General features: G+C 38.9%; 1 protein-coding gene across 1 annotated transcript in view; it reads right to left on the bottom strand.

The window, feature by feature from the left end:
• The window catches only part of mtmr12 (myotubularin related protein 12), an 82,109-nt gene that overhangs the window by 22,481 nt on the left and 37,568 nt on the right, over positions 1-22,060 (bottom strand). Inside the window, exons 4-6 of the mRNA XM_039758490.1 lie at positions 16,714-16,786; positions 9,981-10,117; positions 9,744-9,837 (exon numbers count right to left, since the gene is read on the bottom strand). Coding sequence (XP_039614424.1) covers positions 9,744-9,837; positions 9,981-10,117; positions 16,714-16,786 — 304 coding nt within the window. The remainder of the gene's footprint in view (positions 1-9,743; positions 9,838-9,980; positions 10,118-16,713; positions 16,787-22,060) is intronic.

Genomic DNA, 22,060 nt, shown 5'->3' with positions numbered 1-22,060 from the left:
GCACAGTCCTTCACCCGTGAATATTTACCCGTGGCACTTTGGTATTGGATTGCCGCTGACGGACGGCCTTATATGGGCAGGCACTAAATTACAAACGCCAGCGGCAGCCTGTCTATGAACTTAATTTAAAGTGTAGGTTTACATCGTGCTTTGTTTCCGAAGTAGCAGAACTCATGAATACGGTTGTATGTGTCACTCGCTCGCTTCTTATTGTTTCGCTGCCTTCTCAATTATATAATGCATGTTTTCTTCAGCGTTTTTTGAGGTCTTCCTGGTTTTCTATGTACTGCGTGATTACGTGGGAGGCGTGATGATGTCACACGAAACTCCACCCCCATGGCGTTGAAGCTCATCTCCATTACAGTAAATGGAGAAAAACTGCTTCCAGTTATGACAATTACGCGTAGAATTTCGATATAAAACCTGCCCAACTTTTGTAAGGAAGCTGTAAGGAATGAACCTGCCAAATTTCAGCCTTCCACCCACACGGGAAGTTGGAGAATTAGTGATGAGTGAGTGAGTGAGTGAGGGCTTTGCCTTTTATTAGTATAGATAACTATTTAGTCTAATAAAACAGAAAGACAAAAATCCTTATTAAATCAGTATACCCGTTTTGGTTTTTTTTTTAAATTGAATGCTGAAAGTCAAACCAAAAAACATGTTTTCTTTTCATTGGAAAAAGTCAGTGGTACTGGACACCAAGGACGTAATTGCTACAGTCAAAAGATACAGCTAGTAACCCAAGACCACCACCTTCCCCTTATTAGCATAATGCCTGTGTGAAATACAGAAAAAATTATGCACACTATTATTTTTTGTTCATTAATGAAGTTCTCACTTGTTCTAAACATTAATTCCGTTAGCTCATTGTGAATCCTTTCCATGTGCTTACACCTTTCAAAGTTAACCTGCATTACAGTTACTGTTGGCAAGAAAGTCAGATGGTGTGTTCCATGATAGTACTTTCAGGCCCTTTCCTCATGGCAGAAAGTTAACTGTAAGGTGTGGATGTTTGGCAGCAGCATGGCTATTATAAATGAACACCTACATTAATGACTGGTGTGTGGGTGTGTGTGTGTGTGTGTGTGTATCTGAGCAATTTAAAACTCTCTTTGATATGAGAAATGTCACCTAGACTCAACCTTGTGGGCAACAGGTGGTCAGAAGTCTGCAGTTTGAAAATCAGATACAAATTTCCAACATGGTTTCTAACAATTTACCTCATTCAGAAACCATTACCAGAGAGATCGACTCTCACTCACCATGTGCAAACATGTGAGACTTGGTCGACTGGCGCTAGAAAAAGGTACAGTATATTGCTTGTTATACTTTTTGCTGTCCTTCACACACACACAAAATCCCTCAAAGTAGCACCACTGCTGCAAGTGTGTTAAAGCCTGTTAAAATATTGATTACCAGATTATACTGATTCCAAACATAACTTCTGTGATTCAATGTTTAATAATAAGGAGTGTTATGTTGGAGGGGAAATTGTTGTTTACATTTGCAGCATTCAATTTGTAAAATGAAATGACCCACAATATAAATTACAGCAAAACCGCAATCAAAAAAAAAAAATCAGTAAGTATAATTTGATGGTATTGGACATTTTTTGCTCTTCCCTTGTGTTTTAAAAGGGACAAAATTCTTTGATTTGGAGGCATTTTTGCCTTTTGCTCACAATTCATTCCAATACCGTTTTTGACTCCATAAAAGTTAAATTATATACTCAAAAGTTTAGACACTTATTAACTGCCAAGTCTAGAATGCAAAGAAACAAATGCAGGCAGTTTGGCTGTCAACTAGCTCTCACCGTGATCCTGTCCAAATGAGTTCTAGAACAAGAAAGTGTTAGAAGGTTAAATACTACAACTAAAGTAACAGGGAGTCAAATATAGTGAATTATTTTAAGTAATATAGCCTTAAGTTGCTCCTGAACGAGACTGCACTAAAACAATGGAACAAAGTTTTACATTCTCATGTTTTGAACAATTTATAAAAAAAAAAAAAACACACCATTTTTAAAAAATTAAAGCAACAACTGCAGAATGCAATCTTTTTCATATTTTGTATATTTAAGTATGAAGTCAGTTTGGGGCCCAAAATACTGAACTCAACTGTGATTTCTGGTAGAAATTTAACATCTAATTAACGAAAGAAACATCCCCTAACAGGACAAATCAGTTATCAGTCAGGATAAAAGCTGTTCATTGTATCTTTTAATTACTCCTCGGCTAAATGTCTTGGAGGAAGCATTCTTCAGAAGCAGTCCATTACAGCCTGGTCAGAATGATCACAGAAACAAAGAAAAGAGATTCATTTTATAAAACTATTGAATTTAAATACACTGTCAATCAAAGCATACATTTTACTCTGGTTGGTTTTTTGGTTTACACCCAAATGATTTATATAAAATAAAAAAGTCTATTATATTCTGGTTCTACTTTATAACCTTGAGTTGAGCCATGAAATTTCTGTACATATAACAACTGTCCATTCTGATTGTTTACAGAACATCTGCTGACTTCTTAGTCATCTCTTAGGCATCTTTCAGTACATTTTGTTGTTCACTTGATCTTTATCTGATGTTCAACATTTATTAACCCTTTATGTTATTTCTTCAAGATCAATGCTGCGTTACCCTAAAATTATTCTTCCACAGATTCTCATGCCAATAAGTTCAATTCAGCCCCTCTAGGATTACTACTGTCTAAATGTGTAGCATTGTGGATGAACTGCACTAAAATAATATGCAGTCCAATTTACCCATTGTGTTTCCAGCTAACTTCCCCTCACATTCTAAGCTACTCGTCTACACAGATGACTACAGCTTAGGACTCAAGATGTTCAATTTAAAGGAAAAAGTGAAAATGAATTCAAATATTTTTACAGGAGGAGAGACACAGACAGGCAGCACCTTTTTGATCCCCAATAGAAAATTCCCTTTCTCCTACAGCAACACTGAGCATGTGCAAACGACTACATACAGTAAATTTAAAACATAGCTGACCACCTAATGTACCCTTTGTATAACCCTAATTCCAATGAAGTTGGGACGTTGTGTAAAACGTAAATAAAAACAGAATACAATGATTTGCAAATCCTTTTCAACCTATATTCAATTGAATACACTACAAAGACAACATATCGAATGTTCAAACTGATAAAACTTTATTGTTGTTTTGCAAATCTTGACTCATTTTGAATTTGATGCCTGCAACACGTTCCAAAAAAGCTGGGACAGGGGCATGTTTACCACTGTGTTATATCACCTTTTCTTTTAACAACACTCAATAAGCGTTTGGGAACTGAGGACACTAATTGTTGAAGCTGTGTAGGTGGAATTCTTTCCCATTCTTGCTTGATGTACAACTTCAGTTGCTCAACAGTCTGGGGTCTCCGTTGTCGTATTTTGCGCTTCACAATGCGCCACACATTTTCAATGGGAGACAGGTCTGGACTGCAGGCAGGCCAGTTTAGTACCCGCACTCTTTTACTACAAAGCACATGCAAATGTGGCTTTGTATTGTCCTGCTGAAATAAGCAGGGACGTCCCTAAAAAAAACGTTGCTTGGATGGCAGCATATGTTTCTCCAAAATCTGTATGTACCCTTCAGCATTAATGGTGCCTTCACAGATGTGCAAGTTTACCCATGCCATGGGCACTAACACACCCCAATACCATTACAGATGCTGGCTTTTGAACTTTGCGCTGATAACAATCTGGATGGTTCTTTTCCTCTTTGGCCCAGAGGACACGATGTCCATGATTTCCAAAAACAATTTGAAATGTGGACTCGTCAGACCACAGTACACTTTTCCACTTTGCGTCAGTCAATCTCAGATGAGCTCAGGCCCAGAGAAGCCGGTGGCGTTTCTGGGTGTTGTTAAAGCTACGCAAAGCGAAAGCCATATATCAACTTGCACTTGTAGATGTAGCGATGAACTGTGTTAATTGACAATGGTTTTCTGAAGTATTCCTGAGCCCATGTGGCAATATCCTTTACAGAATGATGTCGGTTTTTAATACAGTGCCTGAGGGATCAAAGGTCACGGGCATCCGGGTATTCGGCCGTGCCGCTCATGTGCAGTGATTTCTCCAGATTCTCTGAATCTTTTGATGATATGATGGACAGTAGATGATGAAATCCCTAGATTCCTTGCAACTGTACGTTGAGAAACGTTCTAAAACTGCTGGACTATTTGGCCAATCCTTGCTTGTGATCGACTGAGCCTTTTGGGGAGGCTCCCTTTATACCCAAATCATGACAAACACCTGTTTCCAATTAACCTGTGGAATGTTCATAACAGGTGTTTTTCTTTTTTTTAACATTCCTCAACTTTCCCAGTCTTTTGCTGCCCCTGTCTCAGCTTTTTTGGAACGTTTTGCAGGCATCAAATTCAAAATGAGTGAAGATTTGCAAAACAATAAAGTTTATCAGTTTGAACATTCGATATCTTGTCTTCAATTGAATATAGGTTGAAAAGGATTTTCAAAATCATTGTATTCTGTTTTTATTTACGATAGATCGATAGATAGATAGATAGATAGGAGTGGCACACTGCAAACTCTCCTCGACCAAAGAAAGCTTGAATGAGCAAATCGAAGATCAAATCAATGCTGATTTGTTTTTTTGACAAAAGGGGAATCGTCCACAAAATTTGTTCCTCCAGGAGAAACTGTCAACCAAGTTTTTTATAAAGACGTCCTTGAAAGGCTCAGAAAAAGGGTTATTCGCGTGAGACCAGACATTGCAGACAAATGGATGCTCCATCATGACAACGCCTCATGTCACACTGTCCTCTCCATAACAGAATTTTTGACCTCAAAAGGCATTCCTGTGGTTCCCCAGCCCCCTTATTCACATGACCTCAGTCCAAGTGACTTTTTCCTTTACTGAAAAAAGTCCTCAAAGGACGTCATTTCGGGACTTTAGAAAACTTCCAAAATAGTGTAACGGACATGCTGAAGACCATACCGGTTGAAGATTTCCAGCGTTGCCACCAACAGTGGGAACAACGTCTCCATCGGTGTGTAGCTGCCCAAGGGAACTACTTTGAAGGGGATAACATTTTTTTTTTTTTTATTTATTTATTTTATTACAATCAATACATAGCAATCAAGTTTTACAAAAAAAAAAAGAATTATGCTAAGAACAGATCGATCCCCACCCTTGAGAGAGAGAGCAAGCCAAACGGTGTAAAATTTAAGGCTTTTAAAAATACCTAAATCAACAAATTCTCTGTGCTTTATAAAATCATTTCAAAATATTACTGATTAGATCCTGCCATGTTTTGAAAAAAGTCTGCACAGATCCTCTAACTGAGTATTTGATTTTTTCCAATTTTAAATAATATAACACATCAGTTTCCCACTGACTTAAAAGAGGAGAGAGTTTGGGTTCTTCCAGTTTATCAGAATAAGTCTGCGTGCCAACAGTGTAGTGAATGCAATCACAGTTTGTTTGTCTTTCTCCACTTTAAGACCCTCTGGAAGAACCCCAAACACAGCTGTTAATGGGTTAGGAGGGATTGTGAGTCCAAGACTGTCTGAGAGGTAATTAAAAATTTTTGTCCAGAATAATGTTAATTTGGAGCAGGCCCAGAACATGTGACCTAGTGAGGCTGGGGCTTGGTTGCAACGTTCGCAGGTTGGATCATGCCCTGGAAACATTTTGGAGAGTTTTAGTCGAGACAGATGTGCTCGATATATAATTTTGAGTTGTATAATTGTATGCTTTGCATATGGAGCTTGAGTGAATTCTCTGCATTGCTACTTTCCACTCCTTTTCTGATATATTAATTGAGAGGTCATTTTCCCAGTGTCCTCTTGGATCTTTGAAAGGAAGGGATTGTAAAAGGATTTTATATATTGTAGAGATGGAGTCTAACTCCTTGAAATTGAGCAATAATTTTTCCAGCGTGGATGAGGGTGCAAGATGAGGAAAATCTGGAAGGTTCTGTTTAACAAAGTTCCTGATTTGAAGATAGTGAAAGAAATTTGTAGCTGGAATGTTAAATTTGGAACGTAATTGTTCATAGGATGCAAAGACGTTGTCTATATAAAGGTCTCCAAGCAAGTTAATTCCAAATTTTTTCCAGATATTAAAAACTGCATATGTTTGTGAGGGTTGAAAGAGGTGGTTCTTTTGCAGGGGTGCCACAGAAAGAAGCTTCTCCGTCTTAAAATGCTTTCTACATTGGTTCCAGATTCTAAGTGAGTGGAGCACAATTGGGTTATTAGTGTATTGCCGATAACGTGTGTTTATTGGAGCACAAAGCAAGGAATACAAAGAAGTACTGCAGGATTTTACTTCTATTGCGGTCCATGCCTGTGTATGTTCTTCTATTTGTGTCCAGGTTCTTATCGACTGTATATTTGCCGCCCAGTAATAAAACTGGAAGTTAGGTAGAGCCATGCCGCCTTCTGCCTTTTGTCTTTGTAGGGTCGCTCTTTTGATGCGTGGATGTTTAGAATTCCAAATAAATGAGGGGATAACATTGATGTTTGAAAAAAATAAAAACTTTGGTAAATAAAAAATCAGTCTCATTACTTTTCTGCCACACCTCGTGTGTGTGTGTGTGTGTGATATATATATATATATATATATATATATATATATATATATATATATATATATATATATCTCTATCTATCTATCTATCATATGCTAATGTATCTGTTATATTTGGTTACACTGAAAATGTGCACAGTGGAAGTAGGTCTGATGGCAAAAAGCAAAACAGCAGCTTGGAACTGCTTGGACCTACAGTTTACTCAGACATTTGCCACGCACAAGCATTGTAGTCCTTCAGCAGACCACAGTGATGAACATTAATCTGGTCACACTGGATCCTACAAGCAATCTGTCGCACATACAAAAGAACTGGACAATCTTCAAAATGAAAAGCCTGCTTTGGCCAACTTTGTACAGCAATTCTGAGTTGTAACACTGAATAAGAACCATAAAAGGAAAGGTTGATAATTGGCAAAACCTGCTGACAATAATAGATTTGTAGTGGTGGTTAAACACACTACATCTAACTATCAAGTTATTTATAACCTTGATGAATACCATAAATTTTATATCTACTACAAAAACAATGCTCAACAGTTAACTATACAATTTACAGATACATTCATTCATTCATATAAATGAGGAAAAAAAAGGAGTCTCATTCATAGTGATGAATTAAAAAGGGAACTCAAGGTAGCTATTTTTTCTACTTCACATGAGGGTCATGTAACTGGTGAAAACCAGGTTTACTTCACTACCTCCACCAACTGCTTTCTGTTTCTCACACAAAAAGCACACTGCAGGTCACAGAGCCACTGTTCCAGTATTGAAGGATTAAAAAACCTCAATCTGTGCATCACATCACCCTAGTATAGAGTGATCTGCACAAATCTAAAGATCTATATCAGAAGTTACTATGGTACATGACCATCTTTATTTGGCACAATGACATTTGCAAAAATGATTAAAACTGATTTTATTCCAAAATTAGTGACCAAAAACAGCTATGCTGGCTCAGACAGAATTAGTGCTGGGGCACACAATAACACAAAAACATCAACTGTATCTGTGGCAATCAATTACGTAAAATACTTTATTTGTGCCAGTGGGAGTTTACCCTCTAAAGAAACCATAAAGATGGAAACCATTACAGCCATTGATAATCTTTGCACGCGACTGCTGCTAAACACTATACATTAACAAAACCACAAGCAATTCCTCATGTTCTCTATTTTACCTTAATTATACTCCCTCATCACTGAGAGATAGAGAAAAAAAAACAAACATATCGCAAAACACATGTCCAGACAGCTCCATGTCAGAGTAGTCATGTTGTTACAACCAGTGACAAACAAGAAGAATTCAGGTTACAGTTTTAATGCTTTACCCAATCCTGCCTTCCATACTAACCCATTGTTTGACAAAATGCCAAACATGTACAAAACAAAGTTACTGGCTATTTTGTTGTTTTAATGTCTTTCTGTCAAGTGAAAGAGTGCTTTCTGCTAACTGGTCTCAGTGGCGTCAACTGTTCACCAAGGTGTTTATTTTAAAAGACCCTTTCCATTGTCTAGTTTACAACACAAGAATAAACGTCATGTCAATAGTAGCAGCTACCTTTGTAACAAATTCATAGTAAGTTTATTTTTACTAATAAATATCACTTGCCTTTGAAGTGCATCCATCTATTATCCAACCCGCTATATCCCAACTACAGGGTCACAGGGGTCTGCTGGAGACAATCCCAGCCAACACATGGCGCAAGGCTGGAAACAAACCTCAGGCAGGACGCCAGCCCACTGCAGGGCGCGCACACACACACACACACTAGGGACATTTCAGGATCGCCAATGCACTTAACCTGCATGTCTTTGGACTGTGGGAGGAAACCCACGCACACACGGGGAGAACATGCAAACTCCACGCAGGGAGGACCCGGGAAGTGAACCTGGGTCTCCTAACTGCGGGATAGCAGTGCTACCCATTGCGCCACCATGCCACCCATGCCTTTGAAGTCAATAAATAATATTAAACCTAAAAGTGGATATAAAATAAGCATTTTAAGAGGGGAGGAACAATGGCCTCACCCGGAGTGCTGAGGCCTCATCTGGAGTACTGGGTGCAGCTTTGGTCTCAAGCTACAAAAAGGACATAGCAGTGCTAGAAAAAGTCCAGAGAAGAGTGACTAGGCTGATTCCAGGGCTACAGGGAATGAACTATGAAGACAGATTAAGAGAGCTCAGCCTATACAGTTGAAGCAAAAGAAGATTAAGAGGAGACATGATTGAAGGGTTTAAAATTATGAGGGGAATTAGTACAGCGGATTGAGATTTATTTTAAAATGAGTTCATCAAGAACACGTGGACACAGTTGGAAGCTTAAGGGTACATTTCTCACAGGACTGGCAAGCTTTGTTGGGCTGAATGGTCTGTTCTCATCTAGAGTGTTCTAATGTTGGACACTTACATAACGAATGAGGCAATCGGGACAAAGTTCTTGTTTATACAGCCAATACAAATATAGAATACATTGGTACATTGGCAGTTCAAAGAAGCACACATGGTACAGACAACTGCTTCAATGTACTTCTTGTACAAAAACTGCAAACCACGCACCAAAGATGAACAGATTAATTGTATGATATTGGGATACCTTGAATTAACTACTATGAAACAGATTTCATGTATTAAAAACAAAAACACTCCATCTTATTTAAATGGCTAAATTCAGAGCCAAAAAAAAAAAAGTCAGGAGCCCTCCATCTGCACCACAACTGCTGCTTTTTCAGAGAAACTATGCCAGCCAGATGCATGTATCTTATGCCACTTCAAAAAACATGAAGACTGCACAAAGAAAAAAAAAATTGGTATGGTAAAAATCTGCCGATTAGAATTGGTCATTTGTGACTCCACATTACAAAGCAAGATTTCCTGTTCTTTTCATGTAGTGTATCCTGGGTTTTGACGACACACATTAGCCATGTTCTTCTGAGCCATATTCATGATAGAAAACACCAGCCGTCTCAAAAAACAAAAACCATGTCTATAAACATTTAAAACTTTAGCATTGTTAAAATTCTTGCATGTTGCATTCTTTGGAGCAAAGACTTTTTTCATCATACTTTAAAATCACTCTTGTATAAAACAATTATATAATCACACAGACACAAAAAAACACTACTCTGCTTTTTTCTTTTTTTTTTTTTAGTAGATCAAATAAGCTTACCTTCAGGGTATAGTACCTTTTCACAGTAAGAAAAAGCAAAGGCACACTTTAAAGACTTTGGTTCAAGGCTATGATGGACAATACCTTGAAAGATCTAGAATACAATGAAAGGAAAAAAAAAGCCATATTAAAATCAAGACATTTTATATGTAAAATGTACTGAAGAATTTCTAATTAACCCCAAAGTAAGCATTCATATAATTAAACAACGTGTACTAATGTTTTAATTTACTCTACCTTTTTAGCTTCCTCCTCTTTTGCATACGATAAACCGAATTGAAAGACTCGAAAATCCTTGCAGTAGATTAAGAGTTTTGGAGGATATTTGTTCCTTACTTGACCTCCAATAATTAATTTTTTCTTTTCATCATGGACTGCAATACAAAATGCAAAGCAAAATCAACACTCTTGAGTTACAACATTGACAGACCTCACATTAGGACAGATTTCTTGGTTCTCAGACAGAGCAAAGACAGATAAAGCAACTCCTTCCTTTGAAACATTTAGTCTCAATAGCCAAAGAGCTAATTGTCTTTTGAAAAATGACTGAATTATTCACCCAAACTCTCCCTCACCTTGACAAAAATCAGATTCTTTTAGATAAAAAGCATTATGAAAGCTAAATACACACATTAACAATGACCAGTTTAAGTATGTAGAACTAATACAATCAGCTATCATCATCGTCTTCTATCAGCTGCTCCCGTTAGGGGTAGCCACAGCGGATCATCTGTCCGCATACGGATTTGGCAAAATTTTACACCAGATGCCCTTCCTGACGTAACCCTCCCCATTTATTCGGGCTTAGGACCGGCACAAACAAACACACTGATCTGTGCATCCTCTGTGGCTGGGTTTAATACAACCCATTATACTGATGGAAAAGTCTGAGCTTGCTAGGGCATGAATTGAGCACAGTGTAAAAAGCATGGCCCAAGGAACAGGGATGCATGCAGGCCCATGTGGATCTTAGAACTGCCATTAAAAGGATGTGCTCCCAGTGATTCTTCACCCAAGGAAGCATTAGAATCACTGTGATTTTGGGCATACTCATGAAAGTATACCTTGTAATCACATTTGCAACAAGTCAAACTTGCATGTGTTTCATATAAAATTCAGCAGGAGAACAGCCAAGACAAACATAGGCCCTTTGTAACAACTCATCAGTGGTGAACACCATTGTCCAAAAGTAGTGGAATTACTGGGATGGGTAGCAATAGGTAACAAAATACTTTATCAATAAAGATGCATATTGCATTATATATATAAAAAAAATTATATAGAGAGAAAAAATTGTTTACACAATTCAAAAGTTAACAATTTTGACTCACCCTGTATTTATAATGGGCCAGTTTACTTTTGCCAGATAAACTAACTTGCATGTTTTAAAAATGGGAAGAAACACACCAAGGAAAAAACAAACAAGTAAACTAAAAAGAGAAAAGGCTTGGTCTTAAGAGTTGTGGATTCGAGACAAAATTGCTGTGCTATGTTCTAAACTAAAAACGAAAAAGAACTAGCCATTAAATGTTTTGTTTTCTAGTATTACCTAACTAAAAAAAAACATTTTTCCAAGATAGTCCCTCGGTGTCACATAAATGTCACAGACAACCTGTAGTATTGTGAAAAAGTTTTGAGCATGAACCGGACAAGGATATTCTGCAGTGCTGATGTAAGCAGCCAAAGAAAAGCTCTTGTGTGCTAAAATATGAATTACAAGTTTTTAACATTTGTGGTTTCCCGTTTCAGAAGCAAGTCAACACAGATGCAGAAAAACCACAAATCAAGCATAGGGCCATCATTAAATTTCTACTGCTGGAGAACAATACAACTTTGGAGAGTCATCCTCATTCACATGCACCAAGTCAATAATTGAGGTAAAGAACTCTACTGTTAACAAGGCTATCCCTTAAAGATACAATTTCATAAGGAAGGCTGGAGTTTGTCATTTAGCAGATGCCTTTATCCAAGGTAATTTACAAAGAAGGTTATAACAAACAAGAAGGAAAGTGCAAACATAAACAGAACATCTACATAAGGGAGTAAAACTACTACGTAATTAAACCAAGACATACTAAGACAACAATCACTATCCTAAACTCTTTCTCGTTACAACAGCAGCTATCTTGAAGGTGGCAAGATAAGCTGATCCAAAATATTCAATGAAAAGGAGCGTTTTCAAGACACAACAACACCAACACAAATTGGGTGTAGCATGAACAGATAAAAGGAAATCATTCCACGGCTCTGAAGCAAGCGCAGAGAAACATTTTCCAGTCTTGGAATGTCTGGCAAGAGGAAGAGGGTCAGCAGAAAAGCAAAGGCAGAATGGAGACTTCATGGAGAGACCAGGGTTTTGAGATATTGAGAAATAGGGCCGATCAGATAACTGTAGGTCAAAACAAAACCTTTGAACTGGATTCTTTGCAGCAATAAGAAGCCACTGGACATACTAAAGCAGAGGAGTAGCAGGCATGAAACGAGGAACCGAGAACACCAGCCGAGCAGCTGCATTTTGAAAATGTGTTCAATGAATGAGTACAGAGATGCAACAAGATTCTTGACTGTGAACGACGGTGAAATGGTGCCATTTTCAAGGGTGATGCTTAAGGATGAATCTGAGGAAGAAGAATCAGAGAGCAAGTAAAGGATACTTGACTTTGAAAGGTTAAGTTTAGGTTGATCGTTCATCCATGATGAGATGGTAGAAACAGCAGGAGATCTGGGCTGAAACCTGTGGGTTATAAGAGGGAAATGAGAAGATCTGTGCATCATCGTCATGTAGGTGGGATGTGAAGCCATTAGAAGAAATGAAATTCCCCAAATAACGAATAGAGACAGAAAAGAGAAGTGGACCCAACTCTGATCCTTGAAGTACACCTGTAGAACACTGTTGTGGAGAAGATGAGTTAGACCTGGAAACACAAAAGAATCAGTTGGAGAGGTAGGATTTGAACCAGTCTAAAGCAGAACTGCTGATTCCAAGTTTCCCAAGGGAAGAGACAAGCAGGGAATGGTTAACGGTACAAAGGGAATACAAAGGTCAAGGAGAAAGACAAAGGAAAGAGAAGCTGCTCGAGCAGATCAAAGAGCATTAGTGACAGAAAGCAGTGCCCTTTTCTGCCCTTGCAGAATCCAGACTGAAGCAGGTCTGGTAGATTGTTGTTAAAGAGCAAAAGTCAACATTTGTTTGTAGACTTTTCATTCTCAAGTTTTGGACAGGAATGGCAGAAGGGAGACAATGGTAAATGTCCACAGATCCACAATAGTTTGTTATAGCAAAGTTTAAATCCAAGATTTCAATGCAACTCTTTGCTTGGATTAAGTAGATATTGGAGAGCGAAAACATGGTTTGCAAACACATGTCCTATACTTGAACCTTCTTAATACTCAAAAAACACATTACAGAAAACTACAGTGAGTACTGCTTACAGGTCTGTCACAACCCTACAATAACCACCACACCTCAAGCTGAACAAAGACCCACCACAGGGTCTGGTCATTGTTCCCACCTGAGGGAACTGAACCACTTTAGTCTTAAGCCAAAAAAGACTGTAAGATAACATATTGTAATTCGCGAAGTTTTCAAAAAGGATTCAATAATATAAGAGAAATTCTTTGAATTAATAGGTTTACTTCTGGAACATTCATGGAAATTAAGAGGCTGCACATTCACACTGAAAACCAGAAAACACTTCTTTACTATGTTACTGTTACCAAGGATGTTACCACAAGAGCCAACCAAACGCCATGGATGACGAAAGAAGTGCGCAAGCTGCTCAAGATCAAGATCAGAAATGCAGTCTTCAGATCTGTAGAGCCTACCTGTCCACGCTATAAGGAGAGCTAAGTGGGCATACGCGCAGGGGATTAACAAACACTTCAGCAGCACCAGAGACACACATCGTATGTGGCAGGGCATTCAGAAAATTACAAACTGCAAGCCTAACCCACACAGCAGCAATGGTGATGCCTCCCTACCGGATGAGCTAAACAATTTCTTCACACGGTTTGAGGCGCAGAACAAAGAGACTGCAAGAAAAGCAACACCTCCCTCCACTGACCAGGTACTCCGTGTCTCTCAATAACTGACTTGAAAAGGACCCTATCCAGAGTCAATCCACCCAAGGCTGCAGGACCTGACAACATACCTGGTTGCGTGCTCAAAGAATGTACCAGTCAACTGGCTGATGTCCTCACAAACATCTTCAACACATCTCTGAGCCAGTCGTCAGTCCCAGCATGCTTCAAGTCAACCACCATCACACTAGTGCCAAAGTAGTCATCAGTGACATGCTTGAATGAATACTGACCCAGTTGCACTCATGCCAATCATCATGAAGTGCTTCGAAAGGTTAGTCATGTCACACATAAAAAGACTAATCTCCCTGCCTTCCTTGACCCTCTTCAGTTTGCATACCGCTCAGACTGGTCATCTAAGGATGTCATATCCTCTGCCCTTCACCTATCCCTGACACATTTGGATTTAAAAAAAAAAAAAAAAGATGCTATTCATAGACCTTCAACACAATCATCCTCAAAAGCTGGTTGTAAAACTGAGCAGGTTGGACCTGAACACCACCCTCTGCAATTGGATCCTGGACTTCTTGACAGAGAGGCCCCAGTCAGTTTGGATTGGGCTGCAACACTTCCAGCATCATCACACAGAGCACTGGAGTGCCGCAGGGCTGCGTGCTTCGTCCACTGCTCTTCACCCTGCTGACTCACAACTGCACCAACCACATCATCAAGTTTGCTGATGATACAATGGTGCTGGGACTGATGATAAGGGATGATGAAACAGCATACAGAGATGAGGTGGAACGGCCGTCCGCATAGAGTGAAGACAACAATCTCTCTCTATCTCAATGTCGACAAGACAAAAGAGATATTGTGGACTTCAGAAAAATCGCATGCTGCTCACATCCCACTCAGCATCAATGGTTTAGATGTGGAGACTGTTAGGAGTACCAAGTTCCTCGGTGTGCACATAACTGAGGAACTTATGTGGACGCATAACACCACATCACTAATCAAGAAAGCCCAGCAGAGACTACACTTCCTGAGGCGGCTGAAGCGAGCAAGTCTTCCCCCTTCCATCCTCACCATGTTCTAAAGAGGCACCATTGAGAGTGTTTTGACCAGCTGCATCACTGTCTTGTATGACAACTGCAACATATCCGACCGCAAGCGTCTGCAAAGGATAGTGAAGACAGCAGAGAACATTATTGGGGTGGCTCTCTCTTCACTACAGGAAGTATTTTTCAAATGCAGTGTCCGCAAGGCCTGCAGCATTGTGCAGGACCCCTTATACCCCTCACATGGACTTTTCACACTTCTGCGATCCAAGAGAAGATACTGCAGCATCAGAGCCAGATCTGCCAGGCTACCGGACAGTTTTTACCCCCAAGCTGTCAGACTCCTTAACACTATGCTGCCCACTGGGATCTTCCACACTGCTTCAACCACCTCTAAAAACAGAACTTTCATACATACAAGCCACTTTCCTGCAAAGACTAGTGTGCATGTAGAAACAAACTGAAAATCTCACACTGTACTTTAAGTATTTTGACATTGTGGATATCCTTCTGCTGTGAAACATTCTGACCAGTCATTGTTTACACGTCTTAAACAACTATTATCATACACTGATAATTTCTGTATTATCTATATCTATTTATTATATTACATATCAATTGATTATATTTATGTATCTAGATTGCAAATACCATACATTGTTCATATTGCTTACTACGTCAATATTGTTGTTACTTTGTCTTTGCACGATGTCTTATCTGCATTTTAAATTTAAATTCCATTTTTAAAATTTGCACTTCATGTTGCTATACTGTGGACCCTGAGCTTCGCAATTCCGTCTATCTGTATACTTGTATATGACAGATGACAAAGTTCGCTTTGGCTTTACCCCAAGGGTCACAGGGATCTGGAAGAAACTTGGGAGTCATGATGTAGCACAACCATACAGCTATGATATAGATATACAGTACTAGAATAATGTCTAAATCCGATATTGGGACCATCTATTAGCCATTCAAGACAGACTGATATTTTCAAATGCACAATTTTGCGTGTGTATAGTGGTAACCTCAACAACTACTGCAAAATGAAAACTGAGTATTATGTCCAACGTCACGATTTAGCCTGGACTTCTCTCTACTGTGAAGGGACAAATATGTTTATTCTGTCATAACAGAAGAACATAAAACATGTTTCTGTAGCTTGTTTAGTTGTAATGTTAATCAATATACTATAATGCATTATCATTACAAGCTGGAATCGTCCTACTACTAGCAGAGCAAATTAACTTGATGTGTTCATGTCACTTAAGCAAAGAATTTCAAAATCCAAAATATTCAAGTTGCAATGTAACCTTTAACCAGACACATGAGACAAGCTATGAAGCTTTCAGTTGAATAGGAGACTAATTTCTTCTAAAGCATGACAGCAGACTGTGATAATGTGCAGGTTTTAGTTAATAGATTCTTTATGGTCTTGATGGTAGCTTCAGATAATTATCTTGTTATAGACAACCAGCACTGTCTGAGCAAGAGCTACTTATCCTGAAAGAAGTCGGTCTGTTGGCAAAAAGTCTGGCTGCAAACAATTTTATAATAAATTTTAGAAAGATTTTAGTGGGTGCGCTATTCAGGAGACAGGTGGACTGAAGGACAAAGCAACCATTTCCTAGAATGTGACAAGTGCAATGTTAACACACATACACAAAAACTAAGCATAGTTACATAACTAGATTGTTATGAAGACCACCAAAAACGCTTACACATACACATGGATAGCCCTATCCAAAAGTAGAGAAGCCAGGCAGTATATTGCTAAATGAGGCTTAGGACAAGTTGTTAAGGAGTAGTATTCCATTAAGCAATTTTAGCACGAGAGGAATAACCCAAAATCCCCACACAGGTAAGTCTTCTTTATTACATTGTTAACACACCTCCATAGATTTGGTCCACACAGCTGAGGGCAATGTCGTTCTCTCCCAAGAGTTTATTGCTCAAAGGTGGTGCCTGGACAATCAGAAAAGAAATTAGAAAAGTGTTTAAATGATCAATGGCAATTTTCCCAACAATCAAAATATAATATTGCTTCCTACAACAGGGATAATTAATCAAAAAGGTACTTGAGATTGAAAAGATACAAACTATTCAACAGGCATCAATATATTTATGATATATTCGCTCAGTGCAAGGTTAGAATTCAACTGGCCTTCTCCGCGATTACAATATGTATGTTATAGTTAACTGCAGAAAACTGCAAAGCCCCCTGCAATTTCCTAGAAATGGAAGTTGAATAAGTAGGTCCAGAAAATGTTTCAATGGTAGAAGTAGCTTTCAGATGACTATAGTGTTCCATCTATTGGTGGGTTCCTGCCCTGCAATCCGTGCTACCAGAAAAGGTCCCAAACAAGTTGCCAAATGCAGGTGGAGCAGTACAGGGCCATCTAATTAAAGCCACAGGACCCCATGAAATTCAGAAAATCAAAACTGATTTTTTTTTTATCATCTTATTAAAAAAAAAAAATCACTTTGATTCATTATTGGGTTTATGAGGATGCATTGTAACTTTCAGCAGAAAGCTCTTCACAAACTGGATGAGAAGAGAACAATCTTCATGGTCTTAACAGACTGGGCAAGGCTACATGCTTGCATGACAACAGTTAGTGGCGGCTGGTTGTCTTTGAAACTGAGGAAGCACATTTTAGGCCTACATCATAAAATGAGTCAATTATTCCATCATGTTATTTATATGTAAATTTTACCCGCCTTTCTTTTTGTAGAAAATGGTCTATGACCCTGTCATACCAACTGGGATTCCCCTCCCCAAAGACTTGACCAGTTCCCTCCCAATAGCCAGCAAAGCAAGGCTGCTTAAATGGTTTTGGCCCATTTTGTCGCAGCTGTACGAGTTGTGCTAATCAGGAGAAGCTCCTCTCTACACCTGCTGATGTAGCTCCACTTGAGGTCACTAAAGACAATAGCTTGTATAGCTGAGGCACTGCACTATCCAACTCCCAACTCCATGTCTTTAAAAAAACGCCGCCAAGAAATCACACAGCTTATCCCTGTTGCAGTTCAGATCACAGTCTCCCTAAAATCATAGAAATAACCATAAAACTTTCAGGAGACAGACAGACAGACACTTTATTAATCCCAAGGGGGAAATTCACATAATCCAGCAGCAGTATACTGATACAAAGAAACCGTATTAAATAGTAATAAAAATGAAAAAAAATTAAAAAAATTAAAATAAAATTAATGTTAGCATTTACTCCCCCGGGTGGAATTGAAGAGTCGCATAGTGTGGGGGAGGAACGATCTCTTCAGTCTGTCAGTGGAGCAGGACAGTGACAAAAGTCTGTCACTGAAGCTACTCCTCTGCCTGGAGATGACACTGTTAAGTGGATGCAGTGGATTAATTATGATTGACAGGAGTTTGCTTAGTGCCCGTCTCTCTGCCACAGATGTTAAACTGTCCAACTTTAATCCTACAATAGAGCCTGCCTTCGTAACAAGTTTGTCCAGGCGTGAGGCGTCTTTCATCTTTATGCTGCCACCCCAGCACACCACCGCATAGAAGAGGGCACTCACCACAACTGTCTGGTAGAACATCTGCAGCATCTTACTGCAGATGTTGAAGGATGCCAACCTTCTCAGAAAGTATAGTCTGCTCTGACCTTTCTTACATAGAGCATCAGTATTGGCAGTCCAGTCTAATTTGTCATCCAGCTGCACTCTCAGATATTTAAAGGTCTGCACCCTCTGCACACAGTCACCTCTGATGATCACAGGGTCCATGCGGGGCCTAGGCCTCCTAAAATCCACCACCAGCTCCTTGGTCTTGTTGGTGTTAATGTGTAAGTGGTTTGAGTCGCACCATTTAACAAAGTCTTTAAATTAACTTTGTCTCATGTCATCAGATTCCCTGGACTGATTAGTTCTAGAAACCATATGCTTTCCAAATTTGAAAAAAACATTTAGAAATCTGCGCCACAAGATTGTCTATGTTGGCCATATACATATTTCTGCAATGCTCCTGGGGATCCTGTAATTTTGAAATATATATTGATGCTTTCGCCTAGACTCATTTTCAGGGTCCGATTCAAGACATGCCGCTTTTGCACAAACAGCTTTGAAAGCCTCCTCTGACCTCTTCTTTGCAAAAACAAGGAGACTCAATTCTTTGTTTGCAGTAAAGAACATCCATAGCCATCTGCTGCACAACGTCAAAGACCACATCTGTTTCTGAGATTTGATTATATGTGTTCAACATGAAAAGAAACTCAGAATCCTCCACTCTCATTAAGAAGCTGTCGGCAGCATGGAGTGAGTCTTCATCTACTATGGTCTCATCCTTAGTCTTTTCAAATCTGCAGGAGCCATCATAGTAGTTTGTCACAGTGCTGACTATTCACGATTTATAGTTCCACAAAGTAGGAGGATTTCTGGGCAACCTTGAACACCAAGTTGAGAAAAGCAATCCTTTTGGTATATTTAGTGAGAAAAAAAAAAAAGTGGCAAACCCAAAGAGATGGAAAAAAACATTTTGGATTCAGAGAGGTTTTAGACTGTGTGCATAGCAGTGTACAAACATTGCTGCTGCTTTAACTTTAGCCTGCATTCCATTCAGACAGGAGGCCATCGCAGCAGCCCCATCATAGGTTTGAGCCATACATTTTTCTTAGTAACAGTAGCCTTGCAGGTTTTCATTTAAAACAAAGATAGACTGAGCATCTCACTCCACTGAAACATCAAAAAATCCAACAAATTGCTCATAAATTTGGCCTGCAGTATCAAACTATGAGGAAGTTGTGCGTGAAATGAAATGTCAGTTGTCTCATCTACTTTCCATGCCAAAAAAAAAAAAAATGGAGCAGTGAACTTGACCTTTGATTTATTTCATCAACAGCAGAAATCAAATCATTTGTAAATTAAACGGGACATGCCAGAAAGCACAGAAGATGACTGCAAGTGTGTGGGCCAAGAGAGAATCATACTTGGGTAATGTTTCAGCAAATTCTCTAACTCCCCATCTTAGCAGATTCACCACCCTTATCACACCCTCTGAATGCAAAAACTTAACCATGCACATGAACTCATGTGTTCATTGCTTTTCTTTGTTTTTTGTGGACCTGGCTAACACTGACAGGGCTCAAAAGACTGTTTTGATCAAACAACCCGAGATGGCTTTATTAAGAGGCAAGGCCAACAATACATTATGTTTGTCAACAATATTAGCACTATCTGCCATTATGAACAGTTAGCTGGCTGGCTGGGCTAGTTCCCCACCATAACAGTTTAAAATCAAAAAATGAATGTTGCTATACTGAAACAAGGAGACAAACTGAGAACACTATACTTAGAGTAGGATATGTACAAATGAAAATAGTGTAATATTGCTAGCAAATAACAGACTACAAGCAGCAGCTTGTCTCATGACTTAACTTGCCAAAAAAATGCTCCTACGCCAAAACACTGTCAATAATTTAAAAAAAAAAAATCCTGCCACTTTGCAATGCTGCATGATGATTGGAAGAACAGTCAGTGTCCTGGCCAGCCCACTGCCCCATTTATTCCCAGAGAAACTGAGCTTCCCCGGAAATGACGTTTTGAAGCATTTGTCCCATAAGTGCCTAGCTTTGCTACACTGAAAGCAAACCAAATTCTGAAGTGTCACTGAAGTCCAGTTAAGCTGTACTTCATTGGGTTTTAATGGATTGTGCTGCCACAGGAATGAGGAAAAAATAAATCATGTAAGATGACCTGCAAGAAATTGCTGATTCCAAATTAGCTAGCCATGAAGTTCAACACTTCCTAGTACGCTCTTTGTAACAGAAATGTAAATAAAATGTGTTTTTTTTGTGACATTCTAGAGGAGGCAGAGCTTCCCTTGGCTTGGAGCAGTCACCTTTGCTTGTCTAGCAGAGGAAGGGGAATGGGAACACATTCTTTGACAAGACACACAAGAAACTTTGGGCAGGGACTTTAAAACACAAAAAAAAATAAATAAATAAATAAATAAACACACGCCACATTATGGCATTGCTGTTTGCACGATCAATAATCTCATCGAGGGCTGAAGCATTATTCACTGCGTGCCATAGTCCTTACTGTTCAGTTTTTACTACAATTATGCTCATATACAGTACAACCTCTACGGGTGCAGGGGGCCTGCTTTCTCCTCACAATGACGTGTCCCTCTCTTTTATGCTCTTAAACTGCAGCAAATTACCTTATTCTTCAAGATGAAACAGCCATTCTAAAATTGCATATACTGTATGCAAGTGCACTTATCTAATTACAAAGTGGCTGTGCTGCATGATGCTTTTCAGAAGTACAAGATGGCATCTCTTCTGTTTGCAGATTGCATATCTGACGCATTTCTTCATCTACTTCAGGTAGCATATACTTATCTGCAACACTGGAGCACTAACAGAATAAATAACCATGGAGTATATTGTAAATTGGTCCCTGCTCCCTTCCCCACTATGCTATAAGGGATAAGCTGGTGGAGAGCTGAAGCGAAAAATAAATGGTAGGATGCAGACAAATAAAACAGTACCCAAGAATCTCAATTACTGAGGACTTTTTTTGTTTTTAAAAAAAAAAAAAAAACCACACTGAAAATGTACTCTTAGAAATACAGAATTCACGGATTCTTAACGATTTTCATAAATATCTGCACACTTAAGTGCATTCCTTTAATATTAGACCTGTCCTTGATGAAAACTGTAAATAAATCACCCATTTTCTCTTCAGAAAGAAAGGTAGACAGCAATGTGGCATAAAACTGCTTTCCATGTACAGCAAAGGTAAATTCTTAGTTCAAATGGCTTGGTAACTTGTGCACAAATTCCAGAAACATTGTGAGAAGTATGCTGATGAAGTGAGAATCACTAGTGTTGGAAAACCATCCCTAAAAATCATTCACTGCAAGTGGTGTGAATGAACAGAGTAATGAAGGACACACAGGTAAAATACTGCACAAGACCTAATAAAATAAAGTGCTATTAACGTTGAAAGTTCAATGGAAGAGGCAAAATGTCCTCTAATTGAGAATGTAACTAGAAAGCTCACACCTTCTTAATCAGATATTTGAGCAAAACAAGTGAACAAGAAAGATATTTAGTACACATGCCATTTCTGTGTTAATAACAGCGCTAAAAAATAAGGGAACAGTAGTCAACAAGAAAGCTGGGATTAAATTAACAACTAATGCTTTTGTGTTTTTTTTTGTTTTTAAATCTTATGTTGCCTGCAGGCATGAAAACATGCACACAACCA

Source organism: Polypterus senegalus, chromosome 7, assembly GCF_016835505.1.
Source record: "Polypterus senegalus isolate Bchr_013 chromosome 7, ASM1683550v1, whole genome shotgun sequence".
In the NCBI taxonomy this organism is placed as follows: Eukaryota; Metazoa; Chordata; class Cladistia; order Polypteriformes; family Polypteridae; genus Polypterus; species Polypterus senegalus.
This window is presented reverse-complemented; position numbering and strand designations above follow the sequence as displayed.